This window comes from Notolepis coatsorum (genome assembly GCF_963971535.1).
Source record: "Notolepis coatsorum genome assembly, chromosome: 20".
Classification (NCBI taxonomy): Eukaryota; Metazoa; Chordata; class Actinopteri; order Aulopiformes; family Paralepididae; genus Notolepis; species Notolepis coatsorum.
In genome coordinates, this window is record NC_140184.1 from 39,428,371 (window position 1) to 39,446,320 (window position 17,950).

At 46.7% G+C, this 17,950-nt stretch overlaps 1 protein-coding gene across 1 annotated transcript in view; it reads left to right on the top strand.

The window, feature by feature from the left end:
- trpm5 (transient receptor potential cation channel, subfamily M, member 5) overlaps positions 1-17,950 on the top strand; it is a gene marked incomplete at both ends in the record, with an annotated part of 52,057 nt that overhangs the window by 25,920 nt on the left and 8,187 nt on the right. The window contains 6 exons of the mRNA XM_084337105.1: positions 1,460-1,578; positions 8,108-8,240; positions 8,706-8,880; positions 9,183-9,351; positions 11,412-11,590; positions 11,899-12,031. Coding sequence (XP_084193231.1) covers positions 1,460-1,578; positions 8,108-8,240; positions 8,706-8,880; positions 9,183-9,351; positions 11,412-11,590; positions 11,899-12,031 — 908 coding nt within the window. The remainder of the gene's footprint in view (positions 1-1,459; positions 1,579-8,107; positions 8,241-8,705; positions 8,881-9,182; positions 9,352-11,411; positions 11,591-11,898; positions 12,032-17,950) is intronic.

A 17,950-nucleotide genomic window follows, 5' to 3' on the forward strand; every position in this document is an offset into this window, starting at 1 on the left:
GGAGTCGAACCCCGGTCTCCCACACCGCAGGCAACAACACAGACCGCTGTACCAAGAGGTGAATTCACTTCTAAGTGCTGGGTCTATGCGTCTTTTTTTGAGGATGTGAGAGTGAGTTTAACCCATAGCACCGCTACTCACCCCAGCCCTTCTTGACTGCGCTTCACGATACCATCCGTTACACATAGAACAAAGCTACTGACTAAATGCAAATCGAATGTACGTACAGTATTATTATGTGCAGTGATACAAGTATGAACACACTATGGTATATTGGCCAGTGGTATAACGAATAAGGGTAGGTATGGGATATACACAGATATAGATATAGTACAGTCTGTACAGTGCACAGTGGTATGTATACAGCAATATATGCAGATATATTCATACAGATATAGATACATGTTTATACATCATATATACAGTATTCATGTACATGGCTATCATACAGTGTTATATATGGATAGACTAGGTTGGGGTAGGTAGTTAAATTACAGTGTAAGGCAGTAGATAGGTATAGATTGAGTGTAGGCAACATAGTACTCAAAGTACTCAAAGTGGGAGTACTGATCTAGAGTCAGTTTCAGTGTGTTAGTTTGAATAAGGTCATAAAGTCAAGTGTTCCTGGCTGCTGTTTGCCAGATCAGCACTCACACTCTGGGAAGCTTTGTGAATACAGGCCCTGGTCTGTGAGAGAATACGAATCACAGTCAGAAACACTTGGACAACACATAGTACAAGGACAGTAGGGGGGCGGCGTGGCTCAGGGGTAGAGCGGGGCGTCCAATGATCGAAGGGTTGGTGGTTCGAATCCCGCTCAAGCCCATGTCCATCCCATTGCCGTTGTGTCCTTGGGCAAGACATTGGTGGTTCGAATCCCGCTCAAGCCCATGTCCATCCCATTGCCGTTGTGTCCTTGGGCAAGACACTTAACCTACTTGCCTCGTATGAATGTGTATGCATGTGAATGAATGTTGGTGGTGGTCGGAGGGGCCGTAGGCGTTGATTATTCGCCACGCTTCCGTGAGTCTGCCTCAGGGCAGCTCTGGCTGCAATTGTAGCTTACCACCACCGGTATGACTGTGTATGAACGAATAATGTGAAGCGCTCTGAGTCAGAGCAACAGTCAGTCAGAGAAGAGCGCTATATAAATCCAATCCATTATTATTATTATTAGGGATTAACAGAACAGTGCAAGACAAATGACAAACAGTAGATTATACTTTGTACATCAACAAGTACATTATGTACATAATGTAATGATTTAGCAGCACGCCATTCATTGTTCTTACAGTTATAAAGGAAAGTGAGTGGCCTTTGAGAGCAGGTGACCTCATGTCAGCAATACAATACAACAGGCACATACAGCGTATTACAGACATCCTCTGTACAATAGGAAAAACTGCCATTATAACAAATCTTTATGTTTTTCAGTTGAATGTTAACGTGTGTGTCATAGAGTTTCTTCACAGATGAGGAGATAAACATCATGAAGAAGTTCAAGCTCTACGTGGAGGACAACTGGAATAAGTGTGACATGGTTGCCATCTTGCTCTTTGTTGTAGGAGTGTTGTGCAGGTGAGTGATGTTGACTATCTATGATGCCCTTTGAAGAAAATAAGACATAAGAGAAATAGTATACACACACATTACTGTAGGGGTTACAATAATAATGATTAAGTACCAAGGATGTAATGAGGAAATATGTCAAGAAACCGTTAAGTAGGGGCGCCCCAGTGGCGAACCACATAGCGCGCTCAGCCGCGACACGGCCGACCCGGGTTCGATTCCCGAACCCGTCGTTATTTGCCGAATGTCTTCCCCCCTCTCTGTCTCCCATTCCTCCTCTATCTCTATCTACTGGACTGCCCAGTAGAAATAAAGCGATAAAAACGCCAAAAAATAAATCTTTAGAAGAAACCGTTAAGTAAGTATCAGTTACCCAAGTCTCAGACCTGATTTTCTCATTGAAATCCCTCCAGAATGGCTTCTACTGTACGTCACTTCCCAACAACACAGTAAAGAACTATCGATTTGACCCTCAAATCCCCATGTTTTACCTGCTTACCGCTAATTCTAAAAGGGAGCCATCAGTTACATAATGTTTATTCTTATATGTTTGCTAAGATATAGTTCCTCATTAGATTGATACTTAACCCTTTCACTACCACACTATAGAAGGTGAACCATTTCACTAGCAAAGGTTAACGTAAGGTTATGTATATAACCAAGTTCTATGAATTATGGTGACGCTCAGCATCAGTTGCATATATCTCGCTTCAGTGGATATACACTGAATAAATTTCAAAATGTACCTTTACATACCAACATCTGTCTGACCACACCCCCATCTGCTGCCTACATAAGCAGGGGTGGGGCCACACACTCATCTCCTTCCCAACAAATTTCACCACAATGAAAGATCAAGGGCCGCAGTGGCGCCTAGCTGCTGAGCGTCACCATAATTCATAGAACTTGGTTATATACATAACCTTACGTTCTATTTCATTATGGCTGCCGCTCAGCATCAGTTGCATAACAGGAGCTGAGCGGGAGCCAGAAGCTCGACAAATGTACCCCACTGAGGCCCCCCACAACCATCAGAACCGGGGAGGACCGAGCCCCCCCGACCCTCCCTCATTCATTCATTGGAGGACGGGAGGGAGACGGATCCGACCGTGCGAAGAGGAACTTGAGCAACTCAACGCACAGAGTGAGCAGACCGTGGCTTGACCCCACGACTACGCACACGCACAACCCGCATGCCACCAGGGAAGGAACGGAAGGAACAAACCTCGTTACTGCCCCCAAAATCACAGGGTCAAGAGCAAACTCAACCCCGTGGCAAGGCCGTAGCAGCGGAGCGCGAAGGAAGACCCAGACCCACTGAAGGGACTGGATCCCCCGGAAAAAGGGGGCCCGAAGAGGTCAATGACGCCAGGCATCAAGACCCCACCAGGCGGTCACTAAGTGACACCGCCCCCCACATCGCCAGCGTATTCGGACAGGGCCCCTCCAAGAGCGGGCCCTTTCCCCCCACTAGTACGCTGCCTGGCACACTGACCCTGCAACACAGGCAGTCAGCATGGCCGAAACTTGAAGCACTCAAGGCTAACCATAACGGAAGCAGGCAGCGCACCGGGGAAACCAGGCAGCAGGCTTTAGACCCGAGCCTGGAGCACTGCGGGCGAGACAGGCGCCAAAGGGGTCAACTGAAAACAGCACCCCGGCGGAAGGGGCGTATGCTGGCATTGTTGCGCACCATGACAAAGCCTCCACCAAAAAACCCCGACCCAGAGGGGTCGAGGCAGAGAAGGCTGACACGATTGGCAGACGTCATGAACGTGCAGGGGCACACTCAACCGGGTAACCCGGGAGTTGACTCTGCTCCAACACACCAGGGAATCAACCACCCTCTTGGTACCACATGCGGTGGTTGTTCCTATAACCCCTCAAGAAAAAACTCCAAAACACACCTGCGGGTATACACTGGCTATACCGCAGTACAAGTGTTTCAGTTTTCAAAAAAGGGTTATTCCAGGCCTACGGGTCGACGAAACTTTACTTCGGACCGGGCCCGGCGGCTCGGGAAGCACACAAGGTTACCAGAGGAAGTCCAAAAGACCACCCCAACAGCCCCCTCTTCGCCACGCGTGAGAGAGGAGCGAAAAGAATGGAGAACCAGCCCTAAGCTTACTGCATTTGGTATTCCCAGGCGGTCTCCCAACCAAATACTAACCAGGACCGAACCTGCTTAGCTTCCGAGATCGGACGAGATCGGGCGCGTTCAGGTTGGTATGGCCGTAAGCCATTACGATAGTGCAGAGTACAACATGTACCCAACAAAGGGGCTCCATAACGCCTAACCCTGTGACACCCGGGCCGACCCGGCATTTTTCCCCCCGAAAAAAGCACAAGTCCCTCAGGGTACCAGAACAGCAGATCTGCGTCCCCGGCGGACAACGGGTTAACTGACCTGGACCAGCGCGACCAGAACCAGTCCCGTGCCCTAACCACACCGACATGCCCACTCCAGGAGAGGGGGTAGGTATGCGTGTCGATCTAAAACATGAAAAGAGGGCGCCACCCAGACGGTCCCATTTGTACCGCGCTCAGTGGCCCACCCCAAGGGCGTGAGACCCCTCTACCTATGTTCTGATCTATTCCGTTAACATCCCCCAGATATGAACGAGAATTCGTCGAGACAAACCTAGTAAACTGGCGCTCGGAAGAGACAAAACTCCATCCCAGTTGCCCTATAAAAACGCTGTTTTAATCACGAGCAACCAAGGCGCACCAGCCTCATGCGTGATTCCCATCAGAAACACCCAGAGCCAGCACTTACATACACGTCGAGACCCAAACACATCAATGGATAGTCTAACAAGACACCAGACATTGTTCCTCCAAGTCGCCTGGGAGAACGACAAGGAGCCGTCGTGCTTCATGTTCTTTCCTCTTTTTATTTAAAAAAGAAAGAAACACAGACTGACATGAATCCCACGTGACGCGGCTGATTTATTATTTTCATTTTTACATCCCACCACCCTCTCCACAGGGAGGAGACGGGAATCCCCAGAGAGACTTCCCACGCGAGCTGTATAGATTGAAAAGAAATATTGCAACATTGAGCTATGTAACACTTGGGTTAGGGCTCTCCGAGGAGGAGGCACTGAACCAATACACACTCAATAATCGAATTGAATCGAATACACATACAATAGAGCAGAACTCCTTTTTGAAGTTCTACTCACCTTGACAATCTGAGGAGGAGGCTCTGAAACTCTGAGGAGGCTCCCTCACAGGGAAGGAGAGTCCGAACTCACAGAAGGCACTTCTCCCCGAGGAGGAGCTTTGTGAGGAGGAGCTCTGACAACTCCCTGAAACAGATCCATAACATGGACCTGAACAACCCACGGAAGTCCTACCAACAGAGACTCGCTCAGTGACGTACTCTATGGCGGGGGAATTTCCACGGTGCACACGTCCAATCTTTCAGGGCGTGGGACCAGAAAAATCCCCCCCCCCCCCTTACCCTGTAACATGCCGAACAGCAACATGACAGAAACCCTGAAAGACAGGTGGTTTTAACCCCTGACCAATCAGAAAAGGGAAGGAAAGGTTTACCAGTTCACCCCTTTACGACCCCTCACCCATGATACGATGTAATGACAAATAGAGCATGACACAGTCATAGCATGCTACATGAGGCATCTAACAGCCTCACATAGCTCATGTACTAATCATGCTACCTGAGTTTTACTAAGGAAAAAACACAGAACAGAGAGGGCCCCTTTAAGAGCCCCGGTCCAGACTTACATATGTGCTTCTGTGGGCCAAACCTAACCCAGTTGTATATCCCAAAGATACACACAACCCTTCATCACAAAAAAAAATGGCACTACAGAGGAACGCCGTTTTTCATAACGAGAGAAGACAGAATCCTCGATTATGTATTGGCCACAGGCCTTGCTAAGCACACATGATAAGTGACCAAACAATCTTTTCTTTAGGAAAAAATAGTTTCTCAAGCGGAAAGCACAACCCCAGCAATTAAGCTGAGGGTTACATCGTATCCCCACAAACACAGTGACACAATATATTGTAACCAAACATGTCTGAGAGGAGGGGGGGAAGCCCCAGGGAAACCGGGGGGATCACCTCTCCTACCTTACCCTTGATACGACCAAGTTGAACAGGTAACCCTGTTAATATGTGAACACACTGTTCATTGTCATCACAGGCTGAGAAAGAATTCATTCCTCAATCACATGTCACTAAGCATAGCTTCACAGGTTAATTAACCCCCTTAGTTGTGAGTTCACCCACGTTACAAACGTTACATGAACACACATGTTCTCGTCACAACTAACCAGATCATTTTTACACATGTAAACAACAACGCCGATTTCTATGGAGAGAGAAGCTATACCAGTGACAAGACAATTCACACACAACATGCGTCGTATCCTCAATGTATTGCAGCAACACATGTTTCGGAAAACATCGTTATTACAAAACATTTAGAAGGGAAGGAAAGAAGAAGTGTTTAAAGTCCGGTCGGGACTCCTACCCTGAGCGCAGGCCGAGAGAACTGCAATCTGGTTAACGGGACACCGAAGTCGAACACGGCATCTCCCGTGTTGGCGACAAGGGTAACGTCGCTGCGCCACCCAGCCGCTATGTTTCTCCATGTTGACGCAGTCCTCGCTGGCAGGGCTCCCGGTGTAGGTTCGACTAACATCCTCTGTCAAAGATGACGTTGTAGTCAGAGTGTTTAAGGCATGTTATAGTCATAGCAACATTCAACAGTGTAGCATTAAGCTAACAGCCGCTCTCGACTGATAGCAACAAGCTAATGTTTCCTAGCCTAGTGACACAACGGGCTAGCGCTGCAGCTAACAGCTGACTGGCTAACAGGTAGGCCACAACTAGCACGCAAGCTAAGCAGCTATCACCTGAACTGTACACAACGACATAACAAGCCACACTTCAGACAGGCTGCCGTCTGAAACCCTCCTCATCCTTAAGAGAGAAGAGAAAAAGAAATGTCAAACACAGTTTTCAACAGTGATTTTACCAGACATACGGCGGAGCCGGCACAAATCCCATCTGGGCTGCAGCCGACTTGAACATGGATCTTCCGATAACGAAAATCCATGCCCACATTTCCTCGTTTAGGGTGTACTTCCACTCAAGTGAAAGATGGGGCCTGCACGGGACAGAGAAGCATCCGCTTGTCCAGAGAATCCCGGGTTTTAACCAGGCCTCTGTCGCGGCCCACTAGTTGACCATCATGGGCTTCAGACCAAGATCCTCCGTCCGCCGCTTAAGAAGCCAAGCAGAGGACCCCAATCTGGGGCCGGCGTTCGTAAAATTGTCAGCTAACCCCCACAGCATCAACAGACAACCAGAGCTCGCAAGCAAAACAGTACTTACCCCACCCTGGAAGCCACCGCTTCCTCACAACAGTCAGTGCTTCCCACAGTCCAGCTGCATGGCCGGAGGGCCAAACCCATCCAGCCGCAGCAAGGAGGACTGTAGTTGGGGAGCATGTCAGCGGCGCGAGCCCCTAATACGAAAAGCCGGTGGAGGTCACACAGAATGATTATCATCTTCCAGACACTCCAGTGACGAAGACAATATCGCCGTATTTTCTCGAAAATAGTGAGAGAGAAAATAAAGATATAATGTCAACGTATCTCCTTGTTCTTCTGTTTTCCTTTCCTCAGACTAAATATTTTCTCCACGTCAAGTGGGTATATAACAGGCACTTCCTTGTGGATGAAATTTGAAAAGGAGATGAGTGTGTGGCCCCACCCCTGCTTATGTAGGCAGCAGATGGGGGTGTGGTCAGACGGATGTTGGTATGTAAAGGTACATTTTGAAATGTATTCAGTGTATATCCACTGAAGCGAGATATATGCAACTGATGCTGAGCGGCAGCCATAATGAAATAGAACCTTCTGTAGTGTGGTAGTGAAAGGTTAACCTTCTGTAGTGTGGTAGTGATTGATTGAATTGATTGATTGATTGAAAACTTTAATTAACACATTGCAGAATGGGTACAGTACAGTACAACTCGATACACACAATTGTTAAGGGGATGCAGACCAGAGAAAGACTTTCGTCTTGTTTACATCAGGGTCCCCCCCATTTTCAATTCATAATGACATTTATGACATACACAACATACAGATATACAGTACTGTTACATTTGTGACATACGATATGCAAATATACAGTACTGTTAAACAGAGATCCTAACAGTAAATATATGTATACGAGGGGGAGAGAAATGTACATTAGGAGGGGGTGGATGGGTGTTAGGGAGTTCGGACATTTATGAGGGCCAGTTTCGAATTGCAGCCTCCCGTAGGTGCTCTTTGAGAGTGGTTTTGAAGGTGGGTAGGGATTAAAAAAATGTTTTACGGCTGTGGGTAGGGCGCTCCACATTGATGTGGCATAATTACGAAACGTGAACGTGTTAACCCTTTGTAGTGTGGTAGTGAAAGGGTTAATGTGGGTTAAACTTATTTGTGCTCCATATACCCTTTGAGGTGAGTAAATGATCTGAGTAATCTGTGTGGTGTGTTTGGTGTGGCAGGATGGTTGAGAGCACCTATGAGGCAGGAAGGACTGTTCTGGCACTGGACTTCATGGTCTTCACACTCAGGCTCATCCACATTTTTGCCATTCATAAACAGCTGGGTCCAAAGATCATCATTGTGGAGAGAATGGTGACGTAAATGACTAGTTACTACCATTGTACTACCAACTACTACCATTTAATAATAATAATAATATAAGAAAGACTAAGAAATGAGTCCAGAGTAAAAATGAAATCAATACTAATGTATTGTTATACCCTATGAATGGATATTTAGTATATTGCAGTAGATTCACATATTGTACACTCTTGAATATTTTGATCTGTAGATGGAAACTTAACTCATTGTAAATATAGTGTTACTCATCTGTTTTACTCAAGTGTTTACAAACATTACCAATGTAAACAAACCTACAGCCACAAAATACAGCGAATATAATAAAGAATTCATGTCAGTCTTATGTCTGGTGGTGGGGCACTCCATTTGTTTACATTTGGATCAAGGATTGGGCCTTTAAATCAATACACTTAGATGATATAAATGTTCCTTCATTCATTAACATGATACTTGTATTTGACTAATTCTCCTTTCCAGATGAAGGACGTGTTCTTCTTCCTCTTCTTCTTGAGTGTGTGGCTCATTGCATATGGGGTCGCGACCCAGGCTCTGCTCCACCCTAACGACCCAAGGATTGACTGGATGTTCCGCAGGGCCTTGTATCGCCCCTACCTGCACATTTTTGGCCAGATCCCTTTGGAGGAAATAGACGGTGAATTATGGCTGTCAAATATGGCCAAAATACCATAGCACATTATTGTAATTCTAAATGGTGTATTTTATTTTATGTTTGGATAATTAATTTCCTTAGTTAAGTTTCTTTCATAATCCAACTGTTATAAATATGTACTTTAGATCAACCACTATGCTACTTTATGTTTTGTAGGTCATGGTTGATTGGACCAATATGTGTGCCTGACAAAGCAAAAACAAACCAACATGTCCATGTTTTTCCTATTCTATTGTAATCTAAGTCAATCTAATATTTTCATCTTTTGATCAATTGGGGCACAGCGGCACACATGCCAAAGATCAACTGCACCAGGGACCCAGAGCTGATAATCATGGGCACGCTGCCACCTTGTCCCAATACCTATGCCAACTGGCTGGTCATCTTGCTGCTGGTCATCTTTCTCCTGGTCACCAACGTCCTGCTGCTCAACCTCCTCATTGCCATGTTCAGGTCAGAAGTCAAACTGTATTCAGATCAGAGGCCAAAATATCGTTTTTAGTTATCCTTTAACCAGGGTAAATCACATTGAGATTTCCATCTCATGTTCAAGTTACTTTGTTTCTTTATTCATTTATGTTAACACAAGGTCAACGGTACAATGAAATGTGTTGAGAGATGAGGTCAGCTCAGCTATAAGAGAACTAGACACATTAGAGCTCAAGTCATATACAGATTAAAGTAAGATAAATAACATAAATAAAACACAACACTATATAGCCTACATACATTATATGAAAATGCGTGTATCGTGTATTATTGGGTTAGGACATTTACTGTACATTGGAGGGGGTTGGGTTAGGACATTTACAGGGGCCAGTTTCGAATTGCAGTCTTGCAGTGGAATGAGATAAATACAATATAACACTATATACACATATATGACAATGATAATTTGTATGTAAAAGTATCTGTATGTAGCAGCAGTCCAGGCTCAAAATCATAGTTGCATTTTTTGTGTAAGACAGCAGGTAAGAATCTCTTTTGCCAAGTGGACCTGGGCCAAGAAGGCAGCACACAGATAGTTTCACATATAGAACAACCACAAATAAAAACATGACAGTAAAAGTACTAAAAAGGAGAGACAATGTAAACTAAAAACATGAACACTCCACAGCTTCAAATCTTTTTGTAATAATTCACTTCCAGGAGAACGGAGCAGCATAATAACTGAAAGCATGTTTCCCAAATTCAGTTCTCACAAATGGGAACATCGTATGAGATATAATCTTGTGAACTCAGATTGTAATGTCCACTTCTTGGTACATTATTTAACACTTTGAGCGCCACTCACGGCTAATCTTGGGTTTACGATTGTGACGTTGAAAGCCACGTCACGGCTTTTCTCTGGATTTTTATATATTTTTGTATTATCGTTCTGAAATCATATTGCATCACACGAGCCTACCGTTGGAGATCCAGGGGCCGCCGGCGATCAGATGTGAAAAAAGCGCCCCCTATCGTCTCCCAGATGGTAAATCACCCTTTTGGAATGGACTCAATGAAAATGGATGGGGGAAAAAAATATTCCAGTCCACATTTTCCAGTCCACTGATGCAGCCGGAGTTACCAGAGTTCATTTTGGAGCCTCTGAGCCGCGGCGATCATGGGTTATACTGTACACACGTTGGATCAATATACTTATCGATTTTTTCGAATGGTGATCAGGAATTGGAATATACCATTTGGATACCATCTGATGTCAAGTAAGGAATCTATGTTATCAGTGTTAGGATAATCAGACTCGTTTTCATGGAGATATAAGCGTTTCCACTATATGTGATATGGCTGTTTCACTGTAAAAGCCATGAGGAAATAATAGCAGCGATTATCAGCGCACGGCACGAGCGTGCGTGCGCACACATATACTATCGACCATCTAGCGTTTATTTGAAAACGATTCATAAATAGACCGACAAATGATAACGTTCTGGAATATTCCAGTAAAAGGCGATTATCATGGAATGTGTTGTTTTTTCTTCTAAACCGACTCAGAGTGGTTTTCAAAATGCTATAAAAAGGAAATGAAGCGATAAAAACACAATCTGCTTTGCCAATGTTGACTGGAAAATGATTCTTTGATAAGCGATGGGCAGATTAGACACATAGCATAATTTAAAACATAGATTAGGCGATATTAACGTTACATGGGCCGTGGACCGTGGCATCAACGGGGTAAAAAGGAAAACACGGCCTGGCACTGAAAGTGTTAAATTATAGTGCCTATTTATATAGTCTACTTTAGCATTACCTTAATTTTGACCACCACTGAGTAAAATGGATACCTCAGTAGGGTTAATTTGGTAGCTTACCTCAACAAATACTGCAAAAGTGGCTGGGGACCACAGGGATGCCACGCAGCAGGTAGGAAAGCCTCACCAATTGATCGCAGGTATTATTCTATTGTTGATTTTATCAACCCGTTAACAGTTGACTGTGACATTGCAGTCTGACTGAGACCCTCTAAATGTAAAATAATCTATACATTTTTATTATCACTCTCCCACCGCCAGCTACACATTCCAGGTGGTTCAGGGGAACACAGACATCTTCTGGAAGTTCCAGAGGTACAACCTGATAGTGGAATACCATAACCGTCCTGCCCTGGCTCCGCCATTCATCATCATCAGCCACATCTCCCAGGTCCTCCTTAGCCTCTTCAAGAGGCCGGAGTCCAAGCTGGAGCATCTGGGTGTGAACGCCCTTTCTCTCATCTCCTCACCCCATTTAGTGCATTGCAATAATACAGATACCTTCAGAGCAGCAGAGTTGTTTTTAGTTTTTTTTTGTGTGTGCCAAGCATATGTGTAATGTTCACTTTTAAATGATTCTGTGCACCATACAATATATGGCTAAATTAATTATACACAAACTCTGTACCATACAACTTTAAACAGTTCAAACTAAACACTTTTAAAGTTCTACTACTGTACCTCACCTGTTCAATGCTTGGAAATGGCCTTTTTTGTTATTCATTTGCTGGACTGTGTGTGTGTCTAGAGAGGGAACTGCCTGCAGGGCTGGACCAGAGACTGATGACGTGGGAGACGATGCAGAAGGAGAACTACTTGGCAAAATTGGAGCGCCTGCACTGGGAGAGCAGCGAGGAGAGACTCAGGAGTACTTCCTCCAAGTAAACTGCCGTCTCGCCAACGTTTCCCCTTTGATGATTTGATCGACCAGTGTTTTCACAACTCAGTTTGTTGTTCTTTCAGATGTGTAATATGTCTAATATTGCAATATAACATTTTGAGACCATTACAAGCTAAGAAGTTCCAAGATAGAATTCTGAGAGAACATTGAAAAAATTACACCTGAAAGAAGGTTGAATACCATTCACACTCCTACGCAGATAATTGGACGACTTTCCACTGTCAAACATCTCTTCCCAAACAGGAAGTAAACTAACAGTTTTTTTTACTCAATTATTTATTGATTCATTTAACCTATTGAATAAACAATATTGTATTATTATTTCCCCCATGTTTTTTAGTCTCTTTTATAAATAAGAACTGAAAATCTGTTGAAAAAAGTTAAATAATTTAATTTCACGACATCTGTGCAGCCTTGTTTATTCACCGTGTCCATGGAAATGACAATGAAGCCATAACGGTATAGTTTCCTTACGCCAAAAAGACACAGCGTTAGCACTATACTCTGTTTGCTTTTCTGATAATTTAACGTTATACCCACATTTTCTTTAAAAATTATTTGGTCGTGGATGTCCCGAATGCGTGTATCCTTTCCGCAACGGAATTCGGTTTCCGGGTTCCTCTGATTGGCCGCGACCGCCACGTGACCCGCCCCCCTATCCACCACTCTGCCACTGCCGCGCGCGGCAGAACGAGCGGCCGCGGACTCGCTCGCTTCCTCAATTTATACGCATGGAAGTATTGACTGAATGAATGAATGAATGAATGAAAACTTTATTTAACAGATTGCAGACTGGGTACAATACAGTACGGCTCAATACACACAATTGTTAAGGGGATGCAGACCTGAGAAAGACGTTTGTCTTGTTTACATCAGGGTCCCCCATTTTCAATTCATATAGAACGACTACGCCATAACAAATCATTAAAAAAATATACCGTTAACGTTAGGTTATGACTATAACCAAGTTCTGTTAACACTAGTGGACGCTCAGCGTCTCATTGCATATATCTCGCTTCAGCATATATATACTGAATAAATTTCTAAATGTACCTTTAAATGCCAGCATTCATCTGGCCACACCCCCATCCGCTTACCTACATAAGCAGGGGTGGTGCCACACACTCATCTCCTTCCCAACAAATTTCACCACAATGAAAAATCAAGGGCCGCAGCGGCGTCTAGACGCTGAGCGTCCACTAGTGTTAACAGAACTTGGTTATAGTCATAACCTAACGTTCTGTATCACACTAGCTCCCGCTCAGCGTCTCATTGCATAATAGGAGCTGAGCGGGAGCTAGAAGCTCGACAAATGTACCCCGCTGAGGCCCCCCACAGCCATCAGGGAGGGCCGATCCCCCCCGACCCCCCCTAATGGAGGGCACCCCCCCTATTGGGGGCTTCACGGAAGGGCGACGGACCTGACCGTGCGAAGAGGCACTCAAGCAACTCAACGCACAGGGTGAGCAGACCGTGGCTTGACCCCACGACTACACACACGCACAACCCGCATGCCACCCGGGAACGAACGGAGGGAACAACCTTGTTACTGCCCCCAGAATCACGGGGTCAAGGGCAAACCCAACCCCGTGGCAAGGCCGTAGCAGCGGAGCGCGAAGGAAGACCCAGACCCACCAAAGGGACTGGACCCCCTGGAACGGGGGCCTGGAGAAGTCCATGATGCCAGCATCAAGACCCCACCAGGTGGGCACTTAGTGACCCCGCCCCCCACATCGCCAGCGTATTCGGACAAAGGCCCCTCAGCCGAGCGGGCCCCGTCCCCCCAATAGTACACCGCCTGGCACACTGACCCTGCAGAACAGGCAGTCAGCATGGCCGTAAGCACACAAAAAAGGTTAACCAACGGAAGCAGGCAGCGCACCAGGGAAAAACCAGGCAACAGGCTGTTAACCCTAGCCTGGAGACTGCGGACGAGACAGGCGCCAGAGGGGACAGCTGAACACAGCCGCACCGGCGGAAGGGGCGTAAGCTGGCGTTGTTGCATGACCAAGCCTCCATTTAAAAAAAACCCACCCAGAGGGGTTGAGGCAGAGAAGGCCGACATGATTGGCAGACGTCATGAACGTGCAGGGGCACCCTCAACCGGTGAACCCGGGAGTTGACACTGCTCCAACACACCAGGGAATCAACCACCTTGGTGTTACCCAATGCGGTGGTTGTTCCTATAACCCCTCAAGAAAAAAACTCCAAAACACACCTGCGGGTATACACCGGCTATACCGCAGTACAAGTGTTTCAGTTTTTCAAAAAAGGGTTAACCCAGGCCTACGGGTCGACGAAACATGACTTCGGACCGGGCCCGGCGATACGGGAAGCACAGGGTCACCAGAGGAGGTCAAAGACCACCCCAACAGGCCCCTCTTCGCCATGCGTGAGAGAGGAGTGAAAAAGAATGGAGAACCAGCCCCAAGCACACCGTACTTGGTATTCCCAGGCGGTCTCCCAACCAAGTACTAACCAGGACCAACCTGTGTAGCGGCCGAGATCTGACGAGATCGAGCGTGTACAGGTTGGCATGGCCGTAAGCCATTACGACAGTGCTCAGTAAAATATGTACCCAACCAGGGTCTCCATAGCGCTTAACCCTGTGACACCCGGACCGACCTGGCATTTTTCCCCCTGAAAAAAGCCCAAGTCCCTCAGGGTACCAGAACAGCAGATCTGCATCCCCGGCGGACAACGGGTTCAACTGATCCGGACCAGCGTGACCAGAACCAGTCCCGTGCCCTAACCACGCCGACATGCCTACTCCAGGAGAAGGGGCAGATATGAGTGTTGATCTTAAACATGAAAAGAAGGCGCCACCCAGACGTTCGGGCGAACCGCGCCCGGTGGCCCACCCCCAGGGCGTGAGACCCCTCTACATATGTTCAGATCCATTCCGTCATCATCCCCCAGATATGAACGAGAATCCGTCGATAACCAAACCAGGTCGTCGGATTTGGTCGTCGGAAGAGGAAAAACCTCCATCCCAGTTGCTTTATAAAAACACCGTTTTAACCTCAAGCAACCAAGGCGTGCCAGTCAGTCGCCTGTTTACAGAACACCCAGAGCTAGCACTGTACGTGCGTCGGGACACACCCACATCAATGAACAGGCTATTTAGACCTGTCATTGAATCCCCAAGGCGCCCAGGGGAACGACAAGAGGGGTGTGATACTTCCTAACTCCAACTCTTTTTAATAGAAAAGAAGGAAGCACCAACAGTATGTATCCCAGTCTACACAGCCGGGGTAAATTTTTTTCACATTTTTACATCCCACCACCCTCCCATAGGAAGGAGACGGGAATCCCCAGAGAGACTTCCCACGCAAGCTGTACAGATTGATAAGAATATATTGCACCTTGAGCCATGTAAAAAATTGGTTTTAGGGCTCTCCGGGGAAGAGGCACTGAACCCATACACACTCAATAATCGAATTGAATCGAATACATACACAATAGAGTAGGACTCCTTCTTGAGGGTCCACTCACCTTGACAATCTGAGGAGGAGGCTCTGTACTCTGAAGGAGGCTCCCTCACATGGAAGGAGAGTCCCAACTCACAGAAGGCCCAAATAGGAGCTTGGTGAGGAGGAGCCCTGACCACCCCCCGAAACAGATCCATCACATGGACCTGAACAGCACACGGAAGTCCTACCAACAGAGACGCGCACAGTGACGTACTCTATGGCGGGGGAATTTCTGCGGTGCACACGCCCAATATTCCAGGCCGTGGGACCAGGAAACTCCCCCCCCCCCCCCCCCCCCTCACCCTGTAACGTGCCGAACCGCAACGTGACAGGAACCTTGAAGGACAGGTGGGTTTACCCCTGACCAACAGAAAAAAGGGGGAGGAAAGGTTACCAGTTCACCCCTTTACGACCCCACACCCAGATACGATGTAATGACAAAAAGAGAGTATGACACAGTCATAGTCAGCTCCATGAAGCGTCTGACAGCTTCACACAGCGCATGAGCTAACCTGCTATCTGATTTTTACTAAGGAAAAAACACAGAATAGAGAGGGCTCTCCAAGAGCCCCGGTACCAAACTTACACATGTGCTTCTGTGGCCAGTCCAACCCAGTTGTAGGTCACATGACACACACAACCCATCATCACCTATAAAAAATGGCAAAAACACTGAGGAACGCCGTTTTTCATAATGAGAGAATACATAATTCTCGATTAGTATCGGCCACAGGCCTTGCTAAGCACACACGAAAGCGACCAAACAATCTTTTCTTTTAGGAAAATAAAGTTTCTCCAGCAGTTTTAGCACAACCTCAGCAATCAAGCTAAGGGTTACATCGTATCCCTACTCCACACAGTGACACAATGTAGTGCAACAACATGTCTGAGAGGAGGATGAAGAAGTCCCCAGGGAACCGGGGGGAAACACAATCCTCCTACTTTACCCTTAATACGGCCAGTTAAAACAGGAAAACCTGTTAATATGTGAACACACTGTTCATTGTCATTACAGGCTGAGAAAAGAATCATTATTTACTCATTTGTCACTAAGCATAGCTTTATAGGTTAGTTTAACCCCCTTAGTTGTGAGTACACAGTACATATAAACACACATGATGTTTCTCAACACAACAAACCAGATCATTTTCACATCTGTAACAACAACCCGATTTGCATGGAGAAGCTAAATACCAGTGACAAGACAATTCACACATAACTCGCGTCGTATCCTAAATGTAGTGCAGCAACACTCGTTTTGGAAAACATCGTTATTTACAAAACATTTAGAAGGGAAAGCCAGAAGAAGTGTACAAGGTCTGGTCAGGCCTTGCCTACCCGGAGCGTAGATCAAGCAAAGTGCAGTCTCAAGGCACCGTAGTAAACACAGCCGTTCTGTGTTGTTGATCTGGGCAGCGTCGCCGCTCCATCCCGTCGCTACGGTCCCCCTTGTTGATGCAGTCCTTGCCGTCCTGGCCCAGGGCAGGTTCGACGAACATCCTCTGTCAAAGATGACGTCGTAGTCAAGAGTGTTTAAAACATGTTATAATCAAAGCACGTTCAACAGAGTAGCATTAAGCTAACGGCCGCTCTAACCGTCGGGCGCTACCGCCCCTGCCCGCGAGACGCCGAGCGAACGGTGCACGTGACCAGAGGGGAGACTTCGAATCCCCCCCGCCTCTCCCCGTGAGGGAGAGGGGAGTTGGGAACCGCGGCGGCGCGCGAGGGGCCGGAGCCACCCCGCGCTGGGCCTCGGCCGATAGCAGCAAGCTAACGTTTCCTAGCCTAGCCAGGTAGGCCACCTAGTGATCACAGCAGGCTAGCGCCGCAGCTAACAGCTGACTGGCTAACAGTAGGCCACCACTAGCACGTAAGCTAAGCAGCTATCACCTGAACTTGTACACAATGATATAACACTCACTCAGACAGGCCGCCGTTCTGAAACCCTCCTCACTTTTTAAGAGAAAAGAGAAACAAGATGTTAACACAGTTTTACAACGGTGATTTTACCAACACCCGACGGAGCCAGCACAATACCAAACTGGCCTGTAGCTGACTTGAACACAGATCTTCCACTAACGAACATCTATGCCCATATTTCCTCGTGAGGGAATACTCTCATTTGGATATGAAAGATGGGGCCTACACGGTGACAGAGAAAACATCCACTCGTCCAGAAAACACAGGGATCACCAGTGTTAATGGTCGTGGCCCACTAGTTAACTAAAATGGGCTTCAGACTAAGGTCTTCCGCTGTTGCCTAAGAGGCTGAACAAAAGACTTTAATCTGGGGCCGGTTTTCGTAAACATTGTCAGTTAGCCCCCATAGCACTAACAGACAAGTGGAGCCGCAAGCAAAACAGTACTCACCAACCTGAAACCCACCGCTTCTCACAACAGCGGCGCGTCCTACAGTTCAGCTGTGT